Consider the following 25,743-nt stretch of genomic DNA (forward strand, 5'->3'; position numbering starts at 1 on the left):
ATAATTTTGTATTACACAAAGACTAAAGGAGTGCCTTAAAGAGTGACACATGAAACAACCCTCGGATTTGTCTATAGGTCACATGCTGTTTATCCAACATTGGTTGTAAGTGAATGGATCTGATTGGTCAGACTTCTTGAGTCCTGTCCAGTTCTTTCACATCACTCTGCACCAACAGACATAACAACATTAGGTTCTGTACTCAGCCTCAGTGTCCTCGCTGGTTAGTCTGATCCAGCGTCTGATCCAGCTCCAACTTCTTATGAAACGTGTAGCCTGACATTTTGTCACATCAATGCAGTTAACATGAAATGGTCTGCTCTGTATACTTTGGTTGAGAACTGGATTTTGGGGCCACGTAGTTAAAATTTAATTGTCTGATGGTGACAGAATGAGCACGATAACCAAGCATGAATCTCCAGACGGTTTGATTTGTGTATGATTGTGATGATAGATCAATGTTAGGTTGTGATTAAACATCCCCTCATCAGCATGTCATAAGTTAATGTTAGAGACGCCGAAAATTGTGTAGTATCTGTTTGAAGTTTTTCACACACAAAAAAAAAGCATGAAAGTGAACCTGAAGATGCGTTGCGTTCTTTATTTATGGCATTACGTCATAGCAGAAGAATCTCAAACATTGATGAGACATTAAGACAAAGGAAAAAGGAACAGTGATGTGGTGAGGACTATTTGGGGTAGGACTCAGTAGTGAGGGAATTTGGCTCAATCCAATTTTAACACCGCAGCACTTTGTACTGTGTCCCTCTCCAAGCTAATAAAAAAAATCTGGCACACCAGCAAATCTTGATATGGAGCGAGACTTAAGGTCACAGTGACGGGAGGAAAAAAATACTTTTCTCATTTATTGTGTGCCATGTAAGCCCTAAATGAGAAGCTGAAACTTTGCTTTTGAGCTCTATGAACAAACTTCCATCAGCATGCTATGTTAGAATGCTTCTGTTTCTGCTACTTTACTGCAACAAACATTATCAATCCCTGTCTGTTCAATTTCCATCTAACACTGTTGCTTTTTTCCTCTTCGCTACCTCCCCGTCTGCCCACCGTCTCCACGGTTTCACTTGTCTCCTCGCATCACACTCCAGTCATTTTCAAAGAGGTGAACACCTGTAACCCGGCAACCATCACTGGGACCCTTTCCCGCATCTCCCTGGATGACGAGGACGATCCCAAGCTGGCGGCTCATCAGGAGGGGGGAGTGGGGGTCAACTTCAGCTCCCTCCCTGGGAACATCCCCCCTCCCAACCTTATCGTGCAGGTTGGATATACTGAAACATTTCCTGTATGAGTAAACCGATTGTGCAAAACCCTGATTCTTATTTTGTATCAACCATCAGTACTGAAAACAATACATTTTACTTCATTCCTTATTATACCCCACCATGCATCAGGAAAACTCTAGTTGCATTGATTTACACACACAACAAAATGGCTTTAAATACAACCAATTTCAATTGGAAGGAGAAAGACAGACTTTTGATGAACTTGTAAAAAAAATTTTATCAGGCTAGAGGACGTTAACTAGGTGGAAGACTCAAATATTGCTTTTCCCACAAGGTTCCAACCCTCGGGGGCTTGAACGAGCTGAGCGAGACGCCGCTAAAGAAGGAGGTAAACATGGACCAGCAGCGTCAGCAGGGGCAACAACGCAGCGGGGCTCCTATCTACCTGTGCACCGAGAGCGGCCTGGGCTGGGCTCGACCCCCCACCTCCTCCAACACCTCTCAGGATGGGAGTGCCGGAAGTGGAGGAAGTGGAGGGGGAGGAGGAAGTGGCGGAGGCGGCGAGGGAGACTACATGGTCTTACCTCGTAGGACGGTCAGTCTCAAACCTCCAGCCTCCTCCTCCCAGGGAGGGGGCCTGGGACTGGGGGGTGAGGACAAGCCTCTCAACATCACAGTGGATGATCCCCCATTCCCCCCGCCTCCCTCTCCGCTCACCCTGCACCCAGCCGAGAGCGAAGCCTACCCGGCGGATTTTGTGCCATCAAGTGTGGGCGACATGAACATTGCCATGAACCTGAACCGCTCTTACGGGACGATCAAAACCATGCCCCATGGGCATGGCCACATGATGGCTCAAGGGGGTATTGTACACTCCCACGGAGGACACATGCACTCCCATGGGCACTCGCTCCAGCTGAAGCCGGGTCAGAGGCCATCGGTCAGACAGATTCTGACCGGGGGGACCACAGTGGAGAGAACCAGGACTCTACCACGCAACCTGGGCAGCACCAACGCAAACAGCAGCCTCTCTGCAGGATCCCTGGAGGTGGGTAGGAGATTGTCAAATGAGGGAAAGATGGTTTCCCTCTTGGGGTTAAGCCTTTTATAACATCCACCTTTTTACTGCAGCATTTCCACAAGGTTTACACTTTTAGACATGGTGGGGTTGTTGTGGCGTAAGCAGTGTTGTTGTTGCTATAACAGTGAAGTAACACAGATGAGAGACCAAAGACAAAGTGGAAGGAAAGGGAGGTTCTTGGTGGAAAAGGGTCCACTTATTGAATGTGACATCCTGTGTATGAAAGGATTTTAAACTCTCAGTTTCTTAAACAGGAAAATCCAAATACCAACATTGGAATAATTGCCATATCTTTTTTACCTTAGGAAAAATAAGATGCAAATTTCACTACTAGACTCATGAATATATGAATATATTTTTTACACATTTACTATCACAGTGATTCCAAGACATTGCAATAACATATCCGGCTTAGAAAAAGTCTTCATTAAAACACTGCTATTGCACTTGAGCAATATTTATCACTGCTGACTGAGACAATGAGCATTAGAAATAGTTATTTTTCCTAATGATGGACAGCTTCTTCCTAGATCAGTGTCTGTGTGTGTGTGTGTGTGTGTGTATGTCTGTGTGTGTGTGTGTGTGTGTGTGGGCAGGTGTGTGACAGTGCATTTTATATACAAGGTGGCCTAGCAGATGGATTGAGACGTACCAGATCAGAGGAAAAGACCTTGCTGAATGCCTTTCAGCCCACCTTATTTTTACACACACACACACACACACACACACACACCATACAACGTAGCCCACAGTTACAAACACACTAAAACACATGTACACTCACATTGTAGCCTAACCTTAACGTGGCCCTCTGTCTGACTCACCAGGTTGATTGAAGATATGAAAATGAAAAAGTGCATATGCTTCATTTGAGGGCTAAAGACGATTCATTTTAAGTCATAAAAAAAAATCACTTTCTGAAGATCTACGAGTGCACTCTTGAATACAAAAAAGAAAAACCTGCACAGGAACCTACGGGACATAATTTACTGCTGTAATTTCACCCTGTTTGAATGTGCTCGATGTGGAGATGCATATCAGAACGTGCCTCTCAAGATTAAATCACAGCAGTGTTTTACTTCCTAATTCAAAAATAGTGATGCCTAATCGAGGGATCATGCAAACATACTCACGTTCTTCATTTCACGGTTGATTTTTCAGTTTGGCTTATAAATTTAAATCTTAATGGTTACGTTGATTTGTGAGAAAGTATCATGGAGCATTTGATTCTTTAATCGTACAATGGGAAACCAGTTGTGTGAGTATTGAAATGTAGAATGTAGAAAAGTGTTTCCAAAGGAGCTTTTGGTTAAGACATTGAATGTGTGAATTGATGTGACTGCAGCTGACCACAGAACTGTTGTGCTATCAATGCAGAAAATAGCAGTAGCAAATGTTTCCTTTACATTCTGTATGAGTGTATTCATGACTGCATTGTGTGTCCCCACCAAAACATGCAGTATACTATACTTTGTAAGCATGTTGCATGTCTACCATGTTAAAAAGCAAAGTCAATCACGGAATGTCTCTCTTTCAAAAGGTAAGGATTTCTGCATAGGAGGGTAGTAACTGCAGAATGTTTGGGAGCAGCGACATTCACCAAGAGAGCAGGACATCTCCTGGGAGAAGCTGCCACTTATGTCTTTGCATACCTTTACCTTATTCTTTTTTTAACTTGGCCGCCACAGCATCAGATCAGCAACTCTGCCCTTTCAATAAACGAATATAGCTTTTAACTAACTGTGGAGAGCAGCCGCTCCGCCTGCCAAATGCAAATCTGGCAGACGGCGAGTGCAAGATAGGAAGTCAGAGATGGAACGTAATGCAATGTCAGGGCCAGATGAGTTGGAAATGTCTGCAGCTCTTAAATTGGCGGCCTGCTTGCCACTTTCTGTAGCTGTGGAGGCACTTCAGAGGAAAGTGGAGGGGTCCAAACAAGATTAGGGGATGAAAACCAATCTCTTGTGGGGGGTTTTAGCAGCTTTTTTTTTTTAATCATAATGTCTCCAACAAATTCTCCAAAAATAGCAAAGTGTATGATATATGCTAGCGCTGTAATGATTGTATTTGAGGGTGTGTGAGCTGAGAAATTATTAGCTCATTCTAATTCTGTGTTATTCCACTTCGCTGATCTCATTACGTGGAAATAGACTGAATAATTTGCCTTTTCGCCTTGGCATGTAGTATGTTGGGGCACATTAGTCATCTTCTTGTTACTACACAATGGCGCTGTGAGATCCACACATTTATAGGAAGGAAGGTAGTACAATAGTGGTCGAGAGGTGGTCATTGATGCTTTCTTCTCTCCCCTGCCCCCCCCCATCCTCTTCCAGAGGAAAAGAGTACGGTACTCTGAGCTGGACTTTGAGGTAAGATCTCGAACCTTCCCCGCTGTCATCAGCCTGTCTCTGCTTTTCTTGTGCTTCTGCCAGGACTTAAGTAACGCATAGAGGAGCAAAAAGCATCGCTAAACCCCTCCCAAGCACCTGTTCTTCCCTTGCATATAGAACTACAAACTCTTTTCGACTCCCCTTGTATGCTGTTTCTCCAACAATGGCCTTAATCAAGTCCTTCCTTGCTTGTCTCAATAAATTGTTTGTTAAAATAAAATTGCAGCATCGTAGAAACATCCCACTGACATGTTACAATCACATCAAACAGTGCTGTCATGTCTGTGTGGGGGTCCTGGTTGAAGAAACAGCAAAGTAGATTGCTTTCTGTGTCTAAATGAATTAAAGTAATACAGTTATGGATCCACAAGTCTGTGTTTAAAGTCAATTGGCTGGTTATATATTTGTTGGAACGACATTGGTTTGGCAGTGTGTCCCTTTGTTTGTGTTCGAGTGACCTGGGTGTCCTGTGAATTTCCAGTCTTTGGCAAGTATTCAATCACAATAAAGGACCGTCCCTGGCTGTGCATTGCTGCCTTTTGGAGGGAATTAAGTTTGACACAAAGTGTTTTAAAGACTGGACATTCACCGTCCAAAATGGAGATATATTGGTTATATAGAAGGTAGCTATGTGTGATTACCAGCTACTAACAGTGACTATGGCTTATTGTTTGCTTGTCTGGCAAATTTAATGGAGACATTCAACCCCTGCATGAATTTAGCTTGAGGAGTTTGGCTCTCTTAGAAATGAACTGTTTACTCATTAAATGACTATTGACTTTTGAGAAAGCATTTGGCCTAGAAGAACCATTAAAACGGGGGAAGAGCACACTTCCATCATTTAATGGAAGGTAAACCAATTTTCATCAAAGCATTCTTCCTTTACTGAGTTTTGACAGTCAGAATTTACTTTTAACATATTGTCAAACTTGTACCATTCTAAACAACTTTAAAACTTAATTAAGAATCTGGCCCTTTTAGAGTAAAATAACAACTGCCTTAAAACTAAAAGTAATACTTTGTTTGGAAACTTGCGAGGGAACGCGTCCAAAAAACAGGAAATCTCAGAGGCTCACTTTTGATCCTTCATTTCTCATAAAAGCCTACTTCTTATGAACACCACAGCTTTTTTGTTTGAAGGATTTTAAGTTGCTGCTCCAAGCTGGGATAAATGAACCGCATTTTGGTTATTGTGATTCATGATAGTTGAATCTTTAGAGCTCACCTGAATTAGTGTCTTATTGTAGAAAGTCGTTGTGCCCACTACCGGGACATCATAGCATTTAGAGTTGTAATTGGGCTTTCACAAAAAAGTTAAAACAGTTGGGGCCTGATTTACTAAAGGTTTGTGTGTCTTCAAACATGTGCAAACTTGATAGCACCCGCTAACAAATGGTCTATCTGATCTACTAACTCGCTCAGTGAGGCTTGCGTCTTCAAATTAGCAAAACAAACACATGTTGTCCATTTAGTATGTTCCCCTTAATGGACGTGCAATATGGGGCGTTTCTACCCTAGTGTGCAAAATACTGGGAGGAGATTTACCATGCCTGACAAAAATCACAGTGATTGTGAAGGTGTCTGTATTAAACACCTTTTGAAGGGAAGTTGGTAATCCAGGAGCCCAGTGTTACTCACAACAGGCTGCAGTTATTGTAGTTAAGAGGAGACATAGCATAAAGATCGCGTTTTTTCCTACACATGCTAACATGTTTGGAATGACATTTACATTCAATTGTTAACATAGAGAAACACCATGATTAAACATATCATAGACTATTTATAGCCAAACGAAACCAAACATTTAAAGCCAAATGGTCATTTTTGTCTTCCTTTTTCTCTCTTTTCGCCAACATTACTTTTTTTTACTGGCATTCTCTCCGTAGTGCGCTCGTCTCCTCCCTCTACAGCCCTCTGCTGCTACGTTGCAGGACACAGCTCGCACCTCCTGCGTAATTTATGACAATCCATCTTCAAAAGATGAAGGGAAGAAAAGAGAGAGCCTGTTCAATGCCAAGGTTTACTTATAAACCTTTTTTTTTGGTGATATTCAGATGCATCTACTACAAGTTTATCTGCCTCTTCCACTAATATCTTTTTTTGTGCTTGCAGTCATTCTGCTTTCCGTTTAAACTCTCCATGATGTAAACCAGTAAAACATGCAAAAACCTAACTTAAATACCACTGCCTCCATAAGGTTTGCATCTGTTATCATCAGTGCTATTTTTCTTAGTTCTTTTCTGTAAAGTGCAAGTTTTTGGAGTGAACACACTTTACTTTCCACTTTACTCTTTACTAGGAATCTTAGTAACTCAGGCCCTTGGACTCAGACAATGGTATGCCAAAAAGAGAGATCAATACTTAAGACTAAACAGAAAAAGGACATGTAGGAAAGAACTCGTAGCACCCCCTCAGTTGAGCAGAGATGAGAGTGCCCACTCTGAAGTAATTGGAGCCGGTGCTAAGAGCCAGTCCTCGCCAGTAAGTGTGCTGGTGTGAGTGCTGGCATCATGCCCCTGTGTCACTTTCAACCTCGCAAGCTGCTTTGACGATTAGCTACTGGCGAGCAGCTCCCGCACTGCCCATTAGCACAGAGAAACAACAGCAGTGGCACTGACGAATGCAGTTCACTGTCAGAAAATTAAAGATCTGGTTTTAGCTTTCCTTTCAGGCAGGCATATTCAGTATAGAGGAAGGCGGTTTTTGTCGATATCCCTTTGCTAGGGCAAGAGTTACGTTCCCGTCCATCTATTAGAGGCTTCATGAGTTTGACAGAATCTTAAGTTAACAGGACCACAAGCTAACAGACACTAGTCTGTAACAACGGCATATTTTTGCCATATTATCACCTAAAGAACTTCTTTGCAGCACTCCCAGTTGCCAAATTCTTAAAGACTGAGGAAGTGGATGATGTATGAGCATGAGCCAGCAATCGATCGATCTGTCGCGTACCTCTCTAACCCTTTTTCATGGCTGGCATCTCTGCAGTCCTTCAGCCTTTTACCCATTACCCTTTCCAGCTGCCTGCCCTTATGCTGGCCCTCCTTTCATTGGCTTTTTTTTTTTTTTTTTTCATTTCTGTTTGGTTCATTTTTGCTGTCCCTTCCTTTCTTTCCCTTCCAGAAAGTGATGCATACTCGCAAAAGACATTCTGAGCTGTACCATGAGCTCAACCACTCCTCCAAGTTCCACACCATAGACAGGTATAACAGGGACCCAGCCATGTCCACATTCAAGGTAAGACCATTGCCCAAACGTGGGGTGGGAACTCCCTGTACCCATGAACCTCCAACCCCCTCTCCACTCTTTGTCACAATCCCAAAAACCCAACCCCTTTATTACTGAAAGAATTGAACCAGAAAAGTAAACACTGACATCTGGGCCGATCGAATTGCAGTAGATTTATTTACAGGCAGTGGCAAAACTGGCTTAACTGAACAGCACTATTAAAATGGCATTAACTTGTAAACACAGCTTTCAGATGATTACAGTTGTAAGAACTCTGGGTAAAGCTTCCAGTCGTGTCAAACACTAGTAAACTTGTGCACTTTTCCTAGTTTACTTGTGGCTTTAAAATACCAACTCATTGTTTGTTTTTACAAGCGAGCATACATGTAACGCCAACATATATGTACCTAATTGCAATTTGATTAATTCACTGAGCTGTACTTATTACTATTGATTCCATGGAGAACCTACCATTAAGTAACGCAGAAATATAACCATATAACCAGTGCAAAATCTCTTCATGTCTTTATTTTTACTGCTATAATTGGCCTGAATTTAATTAATTCTCACTTGTAATCGGTGCCTCATTAAATTCTCGTCGAACTAGTTGATCACTTGAGCTGTTCACTGAAGGATAGTCAATCATAGCTAGTTCATGATAATTCTCCAATTAAAGACCTGCGAAACTTCAACTCTTACAGTATCAAGCACAATAAGCGTTATGTGCCTACACACTAAAGTGCTCTGTCTATGCCTGTGTCAACTGGTTCATGTGTCTTTTTATAATTGGATTTTATGTCTATGTACTGCCTGTGACACTGTTTTTTTTTTTCATGCGTGTGTCAGTGTGGGTGGTTAGGTGGGCACCTGTTAGCATGAGACTTCTTTAAATCATTAATACGTTCGTAGCAGACGAAGGAGTCCCTGCTTGCTTTGTACTGACCTTCAGAGGGCCAGTTTCATTAAGATTTAAACACACGTGCACTTGCCCTCGCTCCTCTCATCTGCCGAGCCTGAGTGCGTAGAACCATGATGAGTTAGTCAACCTTGATAGGTGTACTTTCCTCAGGCATCAGCAGCATGCTGGTTCGCATCTCATTTGCCCCGCCAGAAGAGGAGCGGCAGCGAGGCTGACATCTCTCATATTCCCCATGCCATGTAGCCACACACATACTATACACACAAGCACACACTGCCATTTCCTAACACTAGGCTGCCGGCCTTTTCCTTCACTCCTCATTTGCACAATGTCTTGATCAGGGTTTTCAGAAGTACCGGGGAACTCTCCATTCATCGATGCCAAGCAAATACTTAATGGAAGAGAAGAAAAATGGCCATAAGCCATCTATTAGAAGCCTGACTTCTTAACCGTTTCACTGCATCATGCTAATATGCCTCAGAGTGAGCTCAGGTGTGCTTTGAGATTATGCCCAAATGTGAAAGAAATAAAAGTCCAGTCACAAATAATATGTAGACTGTATTAGACTTAATTAAGACAAATTGGAAGGCATAATTCCTCTGGGTTTGCAGTGTCATATGGAATATGGAGTTATGGAATGAGAGGCCAGCATAGATATGGCTTACTCATCCAATTCCATTATGTTAAAAGTAAGTAGGCAGTTCACTTAACTGTGAATAATTACACGGATAATGCTATCAGTGTCGGGCCTTTGACAGGACCTAGCTTGAGTTCAGCTCTGCTGTTGTCAACATCTCACGTTGAGAGTCACCCCCGGACACGAACATGCTGACTATACAGTAATTATGGAGATGAGAAGGGTGGGTGTGCATGTGAAAGTCCATACACTTTTATGTTAGACTGTCAACTGTATATGTGTGGCTCAATGTCTTTATGAGTGTAGGTTGATTTTTGGATGAGTGCGTGTGTGGTCTGTGTCCTCTTCTTCTGTTTATGTGTTCTTCTGTTTTCTGTTTGAGATCTGCACTGTCTGTGTTTGAAGCACATAAACTGTGTAAGGAGACAATTACTGCATGAGTATTGATATAATCGTTTCATAATAACTCTAATAACCTCCTGTCTATGCCATTTGACAGACTCTGAAAGTGATTTTCACACAAGCTACATGATATCTGTGAATTAATTGCAAACATAATTGCTTTTCATTAAGATGTCTTGTCACGGATGGACACACAAAGCACTCTAAAAGTTGATATGCAGCCTTAACTTTAAATGGCTAATTTACCTAATGACTTAAGAACAGGCAAATATTGAACGTCTCACCTTTAAATGACGAGGGAAGCTAGTCAGTTTAGTGACGGCTCGTAGAAGCCTCACTCTCCCGTACAGGTTAAAGCAGTCATCTACAACCAATGATAGCTAAAAAGCTCTTTAACTGACTTTTGCAGGCGTCTCTATCTGATTGAGTGTCTAAACAGTATCCTAATCCCGGTACTAAACAACATTTAACCCTTTTTAACTCCCATGGTCGGTGTTGGTCCACAACAGGTCCCCCCTCCCCCACCACCGAGGCAAAACACAGAGCCATCACTAGTGCGCAGAACGTCCCTCGTTTACAAAGAGAGTCAACGTAAGACATACTTAAACATGAGTACAAGTCTTGCTGTAGAGCCCCCCCCCCTTGACTCCAAGGCCCATGAGTTGATTTACCACATGTCACTGTGTGTTCTTCACAGTTTGCTGTATCTGTGCGCTGCAAAAAAGAAAATTCTCATGAAATTAGCCGTTAAATTAATCCTCTAAACCCACCAATAATAGTGGAAATAGATTTAATCAACTATAACTTGGCACAATCTGCCTGTAAAGCATTCAATTTCACACAGCCCTGTACTGTAATATGTGAAAGCTGATGTCATTTTTTGGTCACCTTGATGTAGATTGGATAAAAACATATTATTTTAATTGAAAAAAAAAAAAAAACACAAGCTGCAGTCATTAGTATGTCTAGCTAACAAGGTAATTACACACATTGAGAATTTCTCAAAGTAGTGGGGGGTTCGAAAAATAATAAAATGAAAAAAGCCCTTTCACTATAGCACATCCACTCTGGAGTATTTTATTTCTGTAAAGGCTTTGTTCTGGATGCAACATAAGAATGTAAACTAACTATAAGCAGTGCTTTACTGCTCTTAATTCTTACGATTGGAGGCTTTAACAGGGCTATAAGAGAATATATAGGCTACTAAGACAGGGAGGGTTTCCACTGTTTTAGTGCAGTTGCTTTAACGTTAGTAGTAGGTAGCAGTGAATAACAGGAGACCATTTCTGAAAAAAAATTCTTTTGCACAATTCTGTCAAAAAAAAACCCTCAAACAGTTATCTAAGACAGCCTTCTCTATTAGTCATGAAGCTAACGTGTATGCTAGCTTCATTAGTTAGCTTGGTACAGTTGAAAAAGTCAGCTGTTAGCTACAAAAATAAAGCGGAGGATTCCCATAAAAAACAGAATCTGTCTTTATTCTACCTCTAAAATGAAGGATGATTACTTTTTCATTTGAAAATGAAATAATCTGTTATCATGAATTGTATTCCAAACAGTTTTGGGAGGCCTAGCTAAAATCACCAAAGAGCCTGGGGCCCCTCTTTACAAATCCTAAGTAGTAAGAGTTGCTCCGAGTGACACAATTCTACGAAAATTCTTAGAGTCTTGACATTTTCTAAGAATTTCCCCTCAAAGTTCAGACTAGATCTTTGTAAAAATTAAAGTTATTGACAAAGTGTCTTAGTCCTTAAAAGTTACTAAGTTACAAACTGTTAGGAGTAGTGGGGAAGACGTCTAACAGTCTTAAGAGTTTCTGAAGCGAAAGAGAAAATAGAGAAATTTTCTTTAAACGCTACATGAAGAGTGTTTTTGACTCATAGTTGGGCAGAACAGACAGGTGATTTGTGCAAACATTTCGATCCAGCTCAGACGTTTTTTCATTACCTCCACAGGTGCATCCAATCACTAATTAAGGCTCTTCACCTGCTGAGGTAACGATCAGCAGGTGAAGAGGCAGCTGCACAAGTGGGCGTGTTGTTTCAAATGTCTTGTGGGTTATATACTTTTAAAGTATGTTACTAATTATCACACAGATGATAATTTCATATTTTGTACACAGTGTCTGAGGTGATGTCTAGATTCTTCATTTGACTTTTTCTTATTTTTTTAAATTAATCAATAAAAGCTTCCAGGAAAAAAAGCCTTGTACCAATGAATGGGGTCAACCAAGCCTCCTCACTAAGGAACGTTTCTGTCTCTTCCTTGCTCAGAGTTGTTCTAAGAATGTTCCAAAATCACTCTTAAGCTAGGACTCCTCGCAAGGATGTTAAAGCTAAGCTAAGAGCTCGCTGAAAGGATTCTCAGAATGTTTGTGAATATAGCCCTCGTTTTAGCAGTCCACACCATCACCTGCCTGAGTGCAAGTGACTAAAACAATTTCAAGTCTAAATTGGTCTTCAGAGTCACACAGATACAGTCAAACTGTTAGCATATTCCATGTAGCTGCTCATCCACTTCCAGAAAGCGATGTCTCACAGTGTAGAGACTTTGTTTCACGAACCTATAACTGCTCCCCCAGTGGTGTGGTGGTGTAATAGTTCAATGCTTCACAACTTGTATCCCATGTGTTTTAGCATTCATTTAATGAATGCTAAATCACCTTTCTCCATAGAATTCAGCAGGCTTTTTTGTTGTTGTTTTGCTGATTTGTAGGTGTTTTCATCACCGTAGCCCCTCTGTGTTGTGACGATCCATATTGTCAGTGTGCCCATTTCAGTGCCTGAATTAAACCTTATGATCTAAACAACTCATAACCGAGTGATAAATCAGTTCATAAAGACAATGACCCATTCAAAGCGATTTATAATCACCTCATAAACCATGTTATTCCGCTCATAAACTAGCTCATTGGCACTAAAAAGGGCCAAACACAATGCACTTTTTATGGGTGCTGATGACAGACTTTAGGAACTGTCACGAAAGCTTAATGGGGTCAGAAGATACCTGATCCATTTTACTTCTGTGAAACAGGTAGGATTTATGTGTTGGCTGTGTTGAGCAGATGAGTGGATATCAGAACCCCCCCCCCCACACACACACACACACACACACACACACACACACACCCACACACACTTTTGTGTTTGTACTCTCACATCTTCTCCAATGTTAAGGGTAACAGCAGCAGGCTTAAAGTGCTTTTGAGTATTACATGTGCCTTCAGAGATACCATCCACATATTTCACACTCTTAATTCCTGCTGTTCTTGTCTTCCCGTGTCTCTCCATACCACCATTTTTGTTGACCCCAAGTTGACTGGTATCTGGTACCATTTTCTACATATACGTGACCTTTTAAACCTCCTCAGCAAAATGACTTACAGTACGAGTAAACAGTGGCTAACAAAGGTCACTAGCAGGCTGTGACACAAACATATTTATACTGCTTGTGTTGGACATCATTCTGTGAACTTCTTCATACCAGTAACATGCATACAACCTTTCACATTAAAAAAAAAAAAAAATGGCTTCAAGAGTTCCAGAGATGTTTTTGATCATTTTAAGCTATTATCGTTTCATCTGTCGACTACACAAGTACCTGCTGACCTTGAATCAAGTGTTTGGTTACAGATAGCTCTCTGCCTCCATAAGAGAATAATATTTGTTGCAGAGGAAGCGATTGCTTTATTTTCGGTTGAAGTGGATAGAATGTGGGCTTAACAATACTGCTAATGCAAAAACATCCAAACCTGACTCTGATTTAAGTACAGAAGATGCTCTGACAGGGGCCAAATGGCTAGCAGGAGGCATGAAGTCCATTTTCATTTTGTCTCATAATAGAGAGCGGATACAAATGGAGTCAGCAGGGTTACTGAGAGACTGAGAGAGGATTCAGTGTGATTGTGTAACGCAGTATTACTGTTCCCGCTAATGTTTAGATTTCAAACAGCTTATTGGCCTCTTTCACTGTGCAGTTAGCCTGTCACTTTCTGTACTCTCTACGGGGTTCATAAGGTCACAACACAAATCTGCATGCAGTGCCCAATGATGCAGTGTCTTGCCTCTGTGTGTATGGACTGGAAGGATTGTGAGAGTCTATGAAAGAGAGAGGGAGCAACAGAGAGAGGGAGGGAGGGAGAGTTCGCACTGCGTAATGGTCTGGCTGATGCATTTTTTAGCCCTCAAATGGGATATATTTCCATTCCTTCGCCGGCTGTGTTCTTGATTAAATGAAGCGTGCTTGGCTTCCCCTCTCAAGATAGACAGTGCGGAGTTGTGCTGAACGCAATGGGTTGGAGAAAAATAAGACAAAGGAAACAAGTCTTCCCCTTTTGTTATGATTTCACTCGTGCTAGATCAGAGCGGGGTAGGCCAGCAACATTTTTTGGATTATGAAAGATAAATTTGCAACTCAATCTGAGTTTGAGGCATGTTTTTGGAGTCTGTGATGAAATCCTTGTCTGTCAGCCTCCATATGGAAATATATTGTTGAGGGCTCTTTTATTAGCCTGCCCTAAAAAAAGAGAGACACGACTCACGGTCACTGCTCTCTTTAGCAAGCACTGTTAACATTTGAGGCTTTTATTGATATTCGGGCATTTTTATTTTTTTTTCAGGCCTCTTAGAAGACATTTTTCTAAGGTAATGGGTCTGCTTTAAAGGACGACTCCGGCAAAATGAAGAAGTATAATTTGAAATGACAAAGACTTCATTTTTGTTGATTCAGTGAGGGCAATTTTCCGCAACTTGCAAGCCCCATAGGTCCTGATAGTCAATTTGCTGGCATTAAGCTAAGGGGCTTCAATTTAACATTCCAGCAATAAAGCAAGTTCTCCCCCTCTTCATATCTCATTCTCCCCTCGATTCATCCTCACGGCGTGACATTTTCTCTGTTACCTTGTCCCTCATTTTCCCATTTCTCCCTCTAAACTCAGCCCTCGGTGGCACATTTGAGGCATTAATTGAATAATTAATTCCACTCATTAGCTTGTTTTTAATTATTTCCTTGCCCCCTTCTCCCTGCCGAATATAAACTCATCAACTGTTTTCACCCTTCCACACAAATTGCCCATGAAAACTGAGGGCTGGCGGAGTGTAGCTCTGAAGCGCACTGGCTCTATCAGTGGCTCCTAATGAGGGGACAGTTAGCCCAGGCGGAACGAGCCTAACACAGGCTTCGTGCACCAAGAAGCACAATACTAATTTAGCTCATTTAGTGTCCTTGGGCCAATTAAAGGGAGGTGAAAAGGGCCGAAACGCGAGCTGGAACGGTTTTTACTATAAGAGAACTAGCCTTGCATTGCACAGGGCCCAGACAGCAGGAAATCAAGCCAGTGTGTCTGATTGCTCGTTTGTTTGCAATGTGTTGCACTAATGGAATTTATTTGCCCTACATTTTCCTGATTCGGCTCCTTTGAAGAGCCTTATTACTTGTGACACAGATTTCTTCCCATGCTAAGGGGGTAAATGGTGCTAAAGACTGCAATGCCCAGTTAGTCTATTTTCATGCCCCATCATGAATTATTCCAGTGCTAAATAGGCAGTTAGGATGATATCATTATCTTGATGATGTAATGAAATAAACACAAAGAAACATTCAAATAACTCAGCTGTGGTGCAACAACTCTATAAGCCCCTCTATACAACTCTCATACTCTGGTATCCACTCAATCTACTCTTGATGTTTCATTTTGTTTTCTTCATGCATTAATGTGATTTAAGTTTCTTCTATCTGAGTCTCACGCTCAGTGCATGTCTTTTCATTGACTTCCTGCCACTTTTTATTGATTTCTGTTTTGTTTTTTTCTTTTTTTTTCCTGTTTTTTTCTTTTCCTGTTTTATGTTCTATGTTGGAATCGTTTTGCATGCTTGTTGTCGTGTCCCAGTTTGAATCTAGCCAGACAGTCAGCAGATCCATGGGCATCCAAGTCAACCAAGGTAAAGTAATCCAACTTACAGCCCATCCTCCCCCCATCACATCCCATCAAAAATAAAAAAAAACAAACAAAAAAAAACCAGGCTGACACATTGCTCACCCACATCTAGACACGACTTCCATTGCATGGTCCAAATGAGGGGGAACTCTGAGTGGCAGAGAGTGGGCCTCATCCACCAACACTGTAGCAGAGGCTTCTTGAGATGACTTTAGTTGTTCGTTCAGTCATTTCTTTACAAACTGTTTTCTGTCCTCTCCTGAAACTGAATGACATGGCGATTGGACAAAAATCTAAGTGGAGCCTGCCCTTTCTCCCCAGGCTGTGCCTGCAAAAAGTTAATGTATGTGTGTGTTTTTTTTTTACTGCACCCACCGTATGCCAATTTAAAAAACACACTTTGAGGTTGAGAATAGTTGACAACATTCAGGTAACGCTTCAGAGAGCCATTTTACTAGTTCCAGTACAAACACTGATGGCGCTCCAAGTGTACTTTTAGAGGCTAATGATTGAAACACTTTTGATGCTTTGGCAGACATGTGAAGGCGCTCATTATGGTGATCGAAACTAGCAAGTAAGAAAACAGGCTGCCAGCCATAAATCAGGCTGACAGTGATCATCCCATTGCCCCACTTTGATATCTTCTTCGAGACTTGATATGCTCCATATGTTTTGGCATATGTTGGATGTGGATAAAAAAAAAAAAAAAAACACAAAGAAAGAAGTATAGTCAGGAAACTACAACTGATCAAATAGAGTTGATTATCTTTTGCTTCTTTTCCAGTCAAGTATCTTAAATATGATAGGATAGGATAGGATATTACTTTATTGATCCCCAATGGGGAAATATAGACTTTAGATCAGTACTTTGAAACATTGTACTTACTGAAATCCAACAACAGAAACTGTATCAATTTTAATGATCAATGTTACACCTGGGTATTCTCACAACTACACAATGTCTCACACAGAATTCACTATCACAGCTGTTCTTTATTGTTGGGAATAACAGCAGACGTATAAAGGTTTTACAACTTAAAACTCTTAAATTCAGGTCCTCAGAGATCAAAGAAATACATTAAAATAGTGTAATCCCAGAGGTATGGCTATGGTGTTATAGTGAACTGCACTATAGGTTGATTGTCTTTTAAAACTATCGTCACAGTTTTGCAGCCATAGCAATTCTTTAACTGTATCTGCTTCCATAACATTTGCTTGCTGTGGATTTTTTGGGGGGCTCAGACCTTGTTACAATGATTGCAAATTTAACATTTCAAGTTTTTGGAATAAGCAAGAATAATTTACTGCAAATTCCTCCCTAAAATGGAAATGTTTGGCTTTCGCAGCATGTTAGCACTCTGTATTAGCACACAGTATTGGTTTGGTCCACAAATGTTCGTGGGCTGTAAAGGGCCAAACAATTTTTGTTGTGAGAAGCAGAAGATAAAGTAAAACAAAATCAGAAATGACAGAAATGATCAGCGAATGATATTATATGCAGCCAAAAGCGGACTTTTTTTTTTTTTTTAAAGTAAACATATATTAATATGTTCTTCTTATGAGAAATACTTTAGGTCATTGCAGCATCTTTGCACTTGTCAGCCACCGCACAAAAAAACAAAACAAAATAAAACACTTTGGCCTTGTGTTTTTGCTACTCACATGAAGACTCACTCTCAAGCACTTACACTAAATGAAAGAATGATGAACAAGTTTGTTGAAGAGGAAGAAACAGGACAAACTTGCATTTTAGTGTTGCAGAAAAAGTTTGAACATCACCGTAAAGGGTTCTCACAAGAAAAAAAAGATCCGCTCAATACAGTCAATATTAGCCAAGTTTTTAAAGTCGCTGTAGGGAATCGATGGTGTCAGAGACTTGTGGCAAACTGAGATTTAGAAAGTACATTTGACAGCGCCAAAACCAGAAACTTTATAACACAGCTACTTTTTGTTCTATCTGACTTTTTGTTTCCGTGTGTGCTGGTGTTTTTTGACCCATTGCCAGCCTGCTCCCAGGCCAGCCAGATAAGAAAACACCTGTGACTTGAGACCACCTGTAAAATTAAAAAAAAAAAAAAAAAAAAAAACAGAACAAAATCACCCATACAAAAGCCAGATGCCAGAAGCAGCAGTTTGCTTAAAAAAATATAAGACCATAGAAAAAAACAACAATAGATTACACTGCAGAGCTACAGTATGCTAAGGAGGTTTATGTGTTTAAGCCAGAGGCGGAACATACAGAGTCAGCTGTGTCTGTTTTATAGCCGTCTTCAACTATTTTATGTGTCGTGTTAACACATACTGCGACAAATCAATAATGCAGATAGTGTAGATAGTCTTTGCATGCACTAATAACCAGATTAGTTTTCCTCCTTTCAACAGTATTTAGAATAGATGAGCTCCGAAGCCTCTAGCACCGCACAGTAGACTTACTGTTAACGGCTTTTAGAAACAATTTACTGAACACACGCCATCCTCTCTTTTATCCCCTGTTGTTGCAGTAGTAGTTGATATTAGCGTAGCATGTAGAAGCTCACGGTCACACTCTTTGGTTTGATTCTAGGTGTTATCCTGTTAGTTTAGGATGCTAAAAAACATAGTGCCTATCGTCCACACAGTTTTCATCATTGTTTGTACTGTTTCTGTTCATGTGTGCATGTTGTAAGAGTGCGCATAAGTTGAATTGTCTCAGAGAGGGAGGGGGAGAGTGTTGGGGGTAAGGTGTTAGCACGAAGCAACAACTCCCTGTTCACCTGCTTCAAGGTGTGGGATGAATGCCACTGTTTCAGGGCAGAGTTGTCAGTGACTGTGATTCCCCCACCCACCCACCCCTTCCACCACCCTTCAACCCTCCCAACTTCCCGTTCTTCTGTCTCTTTCTTTTCACTCTCTCTCCCGTCACTCCTCTTCCTTGTCTTCTACCTCCCATTTCATCACCACAGAGGGAAAAGCGATGGAGCATTTCGTCTGCCGGAGGTGAAAAGAACTCATCGAGTGTAAGTAAAGGGGTGGCTGTCGGGAAGAAAAAAAAAAGAGAGAGAGAGGGGAATGAAAGAGGGATGAGAAGGTTCTTTGGGGCAAGGGGGAGACACAGGCAGGCAGAGATAGCAAAAGAGAACATATAGACACGCAGTGGCAGCACAATTGCGTATGCCTGGACTCGCAGGGAGAAAGTTGGGCTGAACTGCAGTATTACCCACACTCCTGCGTTACAAAATGTTCCTTCGCCTGCATTTAGCATGCAAATTGGCTCCCAGATTATGCCTTTTGTATTCATTTTACCAACTGTCAGACTGTGACGCAGTGAGAATAATAATCAGGCATATATTGCCCCCTAGCGCTGCAGTGACAATCATCACACTGTATGAGGGAGAGCTGTGTGATTTTAGATCAATGAGTCGTGTGTGTGTGTGTGTGTGTGTGTGTGTGTGTGTGTGTTGTGTTGTGTGTGTGTGTGTGTGATGCACAGAAAGACGCATGAATAAGTCAGAACGAATCACATGAGTTGCTGTGACAGAAAAGACAAAGATTTGTGAGCGGATCCAGTTGCTCTGTCGCTTATGGATTGAATATGTACAAACATACAAATACTCCCACAGCTGTGGAATAAGCAGTTGGCATTTTATTGAGTTGTCCTCTGAAAAACACTTTCCTAAGCAATTATGATAGGCTATTTTGTCCCATGATTATTCGATTGTAAATATTCAGCTTCATGTCTTCCAGCAGCTGGATCCATCATGTCAGCAAAAAAAGCACACAAAAAAAACCCAAGCACCAAATGGTCTTTCCTCTTTTCGACTTTCTTTCTTTATTGTCATTCAGACTTCAACTTTACAGTGTCTCGGTTTTATTCTATCAAGACTCGTCCTGGCCCACCATATCTTGTGTCTTTTCCTAATCGTATCAGTGGGATCATTGACTCTGCAAGATAAGTCTGATTCGAATAATGGTCCTTGTCTGGTGCATAATGCTACCTCTGATTTGGGTGTTTAGCTAATAACTGAACATGTATTTTACATTCATGGTGGGGACATCTGCAGAGCTCATGCAGCAATAATCAGCCAAATCCTAAAAAGCCTTCAAGCCTTAACCAGTCAATCTGACAGGTTTCTGTTTGGAAGGAAAGTTCAGGTCTGTAATTAAAAAAATTGTTCATTGGCCATAGAGGGATCGGTGTTTAGTATGTAGATTTATATGGTCCTGCTTTTAAGTATTTGTTGGGTTTAATAACTACCAGAAACTCTCTGTTTTTTGCAAGAAACAACAATCTTAAAAAATAAACATGTGAGTGAGTGTGTATTTGTAATCACTTAAAAATCTTTGTATTGGCAAATATCATCCTCAAAAGGCAATGGTTCAAGGGAGCATCATTTTCTTACTTTCCAAATTTAACTGAGGATATCTGGAAACATTTTTCCTTCTAAATCCAACATGGCGAGAAGCAGGCATTTCTTACACAAGCAAAAACTCAGCCGGATTATGTAATCCAATGTAGTGTACAGTATGTAGAAATCAACCTAAAAGTGATCTTCCAAAACAAGTTTTAATCATTTAACAGGAACACTATAACCACATCTACGGTAAGTAGAGTGGATCAGAATTCAAGCAGGAATTCAGGGTTGTATTTACCCTTCCAGCGTGCCGATGGGCATGCATGAATTGTGGGCACCAATTGGGATACCCCATTGGTTCCAGGAGTCAATTGGTTTTAATACTAATATAGGCAGGCTAATTTTAGATTTTCAATGTTGAATACACACATAGTCTTGTTGGCAGGTCTGGGTGAAGTAGTTTTTAAAGCAGGTTGTGAACAAAACAAAAAAAGTTGTCTCGTGTCAGCAGAAGTTTAGTGATAAAGACTACAAGCTTGAAAGGGAAGTAGTAGTGGTAGTAGTAGTTTTTAGAGACATCAGTTTACCAGGTTTCTAATTAAGGCAAGCACTTAAGGATACATAGCTGCCATAATAATTACAGACGGAAATCTCATTGTTGTCAATCGCGTTTCCAGTTGCATTGTTTTTTTTCCAGGTTTGGACAAAACTTTTTTTCCCCCCAACTTTTCGCGAGACAATTCAAATCTAAAATTGATTTAAATTCTAAACTGAAATGCGGCGATAAGAACGCCCTTATCCTTTAAAGGATCTGTAAAAAGACCAAGTGTTAGTGATGAGACAATGAGCAGACTTCTCTAAAGCAATGGGCTTGGTCCTTATACACATACACCCCTTATAACCCTGTTCATTTTGTTGGAGTCATTTGGGCAGTCGGACCTGTTGGACTGATATCACTTACTGTTGCTTATGTACATCCTCAATTCTCACCGTAGCTCCCTTTTCAGGTCTTATCTGCCAGAATAATTAAACACTTGTGTGGGCGTACAGAGACTTTAAATAAACTGAACAATCCTGTACTCATTTTTGATTGGTCTAAAATTGGATGGATGTTGAAAACAAAGTTATCTCTCTCAATTAAGTTAGGACATTGCTTCTTTGATGTCTTGACGAAAAAAAGTTTGGATGAAACTAGTACTTTTCTCAACTGATGTCTTCATCTATTTTTAATGTCATCAGGGGCAGGGTCTTAATTTGTACTTTATGTCTCCTTATATGGCCCCCTTTCTTTGTCCTCCTTTTCCATCAGGACAAGTCCACCCCAGAGGACCAGAGCTCCTGGGACAGCTTCAAGACCATGACCCCCGAGCTGTCCATTGTGCCTGGGGAGCAGAAGGACCGGATGGAGCTGCACAATAAGAACTGGGACTCCTCCTCAGCTAACACACCTGACTCGTCCGAGGGAGACTTCCAGACTGAAGTGTGAAGACACACGGACGTAGACGCACTTACTTGAACACGCGCGCGCTCGCTCATGCCGAGATCCAGATGCACACAGAGATACTGAACTTCTCAAAAGCTATACATACGTCCATGTTTTTTTTGTTTTTTTTCCCCGCAAAGATCTCGCACACACAGCTCTCCGTCTCCTGCAATGTGCTGTCGGATCCCATACTGCATTTGTTTACTGCTGCGGTGGACAGACAAGGAAAGAAGACTGTTCTACTCTATATTTTCGCAAAGACTATTGAAAAGAAAGAACAGGAGCTTGACACGTCTGTGAATGAAAACACATTTTAAATGAACAAAGAAAAAAAAACTATAAAAAAAACAAAACTCATTTCTGAGAGAAAAATGTCTTGATTTTATTCTGGAGAAAAAAAAAGAAATCTCTCTCAATTGTTTGATGATTTCGGGGGAGGGCTAAGAAAAATAATATTTCTGCACCACTGAGTTCTTTTTTATAGCAAAGCGATACAAATCACACTGAGGTTTCCCGCACTGGTAGCCCCCCCCCCCCTCTCATTTATTATCGTCATCTCTTTAATGGATGACGGCAGCATCTTTTATTTGTTTCTTTACTTTTTTTTTAATCTGTTGGCTAACGTGGATGGCTAGGGAAGGCAGGGAAAGAGCTGCTCACTGATATGTGCCATTCTCTTCACTCTTTCAGGCTCAAGTTTAACAATCCCATCTATCCATGGCACTCACATCCTCTCTGTCAACATCATCTTCCCTCTTTATTGTATGTTTTACTTATTTGTAAAAAAAAAAAAAAAAAAAAAAAAAAAGAAAGAAAGAAATTGTCCTCCCTTATGGTTCAAAACTTTTAATGGAAAAATAAGATGAGTAAAAGAAATAACTGAGTTGTGTTTTTATGATCTAACTGTTCAAGAGGAATTCATTTATTTTCAAACAGTTTTTTTTTTTTCTGGTTCTCCTGCCTTTTTTTATTATATATATTTTTTTTCATTTCCTGTGAGAATTAACCCATGTGGAGCTTTGATAAAAAACATGATTTTAGGGCTCACATGGCAAATAAATGTGATGTTGCTCCCATGAGGGAAATGAAGGATAGTGATCAGTATGCAGATTCTTGAATCCCCTTTTCCCCTCACTGCTAAGAGATAAAAGCCTTTAAAGATTAGCCCATGTGAATCCATCTCAGCCATCACCAATCACCGTAATGCCATAAAAAGAGGATATTTCAGTCCTTTTCAACCCAAATACAATCCATGCTGCTCCGCTCAGCATCTCATATTCTGCCAAAGCGCTAGCTTTAAACTCTTAGATTGAAGAATTCGTCAGTTTAGCAGGTAACTCCATCTTCCCCAGTTTCAAAGAAAACATTTTTTTTTTTTGTAACTGAACGTAGGAGGCTCTTCAACCCAAACCTTACCAGCTGATCGAAGTCCAAGATCGCCATCATAGCTTCCAACTACCACCTAATGTCTCACTCTCTGTTGCTCATTATGCCCACCATCAGCGTTGTGCAAACAGGTTGCACCAAATCCTAACATTCAGAATTTAGCCGGATGTTGAGTTCCTTATGAGCAAGCAGCTCTAAGAGAGATTGACTGAGATAGAAAACTGTAAAGGGAGCCCCAGAGATTGGAAGGTGGAAAAGTGAAGGGGAAGCGGTTTCAAAGAAAGGCTGGAGGTGTTTTGCTTGTTGCTTCAAATTTGACATCCCTACTTCAGTCTCTGAAAGAGGTTTTCTGCTGTTGCTGTTACATTAGCACATCCGTCCTCCACACGAGTGGGAGAAATGAAAAAAAAAAAAAAAAGCATTGGAGTTCAGGATGAATTCAATAGACATCATAATAATGTTTTTTTTGCCGATTTTCAAAGCAGTTCCCATTAATCTAACAGCTCCAAGAAGGAGATGAGAGACAATTTAGGTGGGAAAAAAGTGCATGAGAAAATGGTAGCCGAGTAAGAAGATCCAAAAATACATATAATGAGAAAGCTCGAGGCAGGCAGAGATGCAGATTAAGAAGGCAAGAGCTCAAAACAGTAATTATCCGGGGATGGCGATTTGTCCTGACATTTTCAGATGCAGCCCTCAAACCATCTGTTTAAAGATCCCTAATGTGGTGCTAGTGCAACACAGCGCAGATGGTGAGACAAGAGCGCGGCCCTGCTAACCTTTCAAGCTAATCAGCTGATAGACGAGCCTTACAGCTCACTCCTTCCTCCTCTGAGCAGGAGGAGGAGCGAGGTGGGTTCTGTCCCTGTGTCGGCGCGCTGAGGTCACGTTCTTCATGACTTTCTTTGAGGATCCCCACAGTACAAGAGCGTCCACGCCGAACGGAGCAGAGCAGCGGCCTGTATGCTACACAGTATCAACTCCATGTGGTGTGAAGCAGAAGGGAACATCAGTCTCAGGGCAAAAAGATTTGACCTTTAAACTGACAAATTAGGTTTTTTTATTTAGGGCAAACTGAGCATTTTGATAGATACCTCTAGATGGTTTCTCCGTTAAGCCTTGTTCCTATTTTAATGTATAAATGGGATTTGATGAAAGAAAGGAAGGAAGGAAGGAAGGAAGGAAGAAAGGGGAAAACAGAAGGAATGTGAATGTTTTATTTCAGCACAGTTTTACTTCTTCATATTTTCATTATTGCACATGAACACAGAAAGGTTTCACCTCAGTGAGGGCTGGATTTCTTTTTTTTTTTTTTTTTAGTTTTCAACTCCAGGGACGGTAAGTGACATGTGCTTGACTGATTCCGATTCATCCTTTGAATGTGCCACCAGAACTAAGGATCATCTATTCCCCCCCTCCCTTCTTTCTTTTATTTAAATGAACTCTTGTATGATGCAAACGCGTCTACATGACGGTCAGAGTGTGTTATGTCATCTTGTTTTCCTACGTGTTGAAAGCCTGCCAAGCTGAGAAGCCTATAAAGATATATGAACACTGGCAGATGCCAAATCAAAACCCTACTACTCTCACCTTGACCCTCCAGCTCTCGATGCTAATGTGTTAGCCGACTGCTAAAACCATCCAACATTCTAGTTGATTTACTCTTGAAAACCCCCTCCTATTCCCTTTGTCCCACATTTTTGGTTCTTTTTTATACATAATATTGTACAAAGTAGTCCTCTAATGTTTTCATAGTGTCTTTTTTATATGAAAATAAATTTTCAAATTGATCTCAGTGTCTCATGTGTGTCCCCACTGCTTCAAGGGCATCTGTGGTTGAGAACAACTGTCCTCTTTCTTGATTTGCTCTGCTCTCACAATCCCATGTTTTCATAATATCACTCTGGCTGTTGGGTATGACAAACTCTGTTACCCAGAAGCACTGGAGCTTAACTGTGACCAATCCGAGGCCCCGCTGGTCCGTCTGAAGCTGTGAGAGGAACAGCTCTGCGGGGTTGAAGTTACGTTGCACTGGAATAACCGAAGGGGGAAATGTCAACTCCAAGTGATTATTTCATTAAAATGTATAAACTTTGAGCAAGATTTATGCTAATAATAATCCCATTCAAGAAATGGAATTTCACCCCCCCCCCCAAAAAAATGGTTTTCTTATGCAACATGTTGGAAACGTTCACAGTGGACGGGTGGAAAAAGTTCAGACAAGCTGTGTTGGAATGAAGAAACAGAAGGGGATGACGGTACACATGCCTCAGTCACTCTTCATTTGCCCTCCAAGGGGCTTGTGGGTAATTAAGTGCGGGTGAGTCCTTCCATCGGAGCTGCCATCCCTCACCCCAGAGAAATGCCACCAACTGTACGTTTCTGAAGGGAATGAGCAGGAGGTCGGGGGTGGGGAGGGGAAGAAGAAGAAACAAGCCTGAATGCATGGTGACAGAGTAAGAGCAAGGAAGGAGCTTTCACATCACCTCTGGCAGTGGAGTCACAGTGATTACAGTGCCTCTCGGTTATTTTTCCCAGAGCTTTGTGGGTAATTAAGTTGTGCTACTGGTGTGTCACAAGTAACTTCAGGGGAAGACCCTGCTGACAAATAATACAGGGGGACAATTTGGAGAGTGGACAGACATTGGAAAAAGAGCAAATATATTTCATTCTGCCCGAGAGTGTCCACCAGGAAAATCTCGTCAGC

General features: G+C 41.1%; 1 protein-coding gene across 11 annotated transcripts in view; it reads left to right on the forward strand.

Annotated features, from left to right (window-relative positions):
• adgrb2 (adhesion G protein-coupled receptor B2) overlaps positions 1–24,826 on the forward strand; it is a 227,220-nt gene extending 202,394 nt beyond the window's left edge. For 5 of the 11 annotated variants that reach the window (XM_079368683.1, XM_079368685.1, XM_079368684.1 and 2 more), the window contains 5 exons: positions 1,107–1,279; positions 1,579–2,292; positions 4,659–4,694; positions 7,839–7,952; positions 10,411–10,676. In XM_079368683.1, the coding sequence (XP_079224809.1) occupies positions 1,107–1,279; positions 1,579–2,292; positions 4,659–4,694; positions 7,839–7,952; positions 10,411–10,665 (1,292 nt within the window). In that variant the 3' untranslated portion in view covers positions 10,666–10,676. Of the gene's footprint in view, positions 1–1,106; positions 1,280–1,578; positions 2,293–4,658; positions 4,695–7,838; positions 7,953–10,410; positions 10,677–18,778; positions 18,833–21,476 lie in introns of those variants that run through there. The other 6 variants (XM_079368680.1, XM_079368686.1, XM_079368689.1 and 3 more) reach the window with 3 other exon arrangements.
• Positions 24,827–25,743: the final 917 nt, after the last annotated feature.

Source organism: Symphodus melops, assembly GCF_947650265.1.
Source record: "Symphodus melops genome assembly, chromosome: 18".
NCBI lineage: Eukaryota > Metazoa > Chordata > Actinopteri > Labriformes > Labridae > Symphodus > Symphodus melops.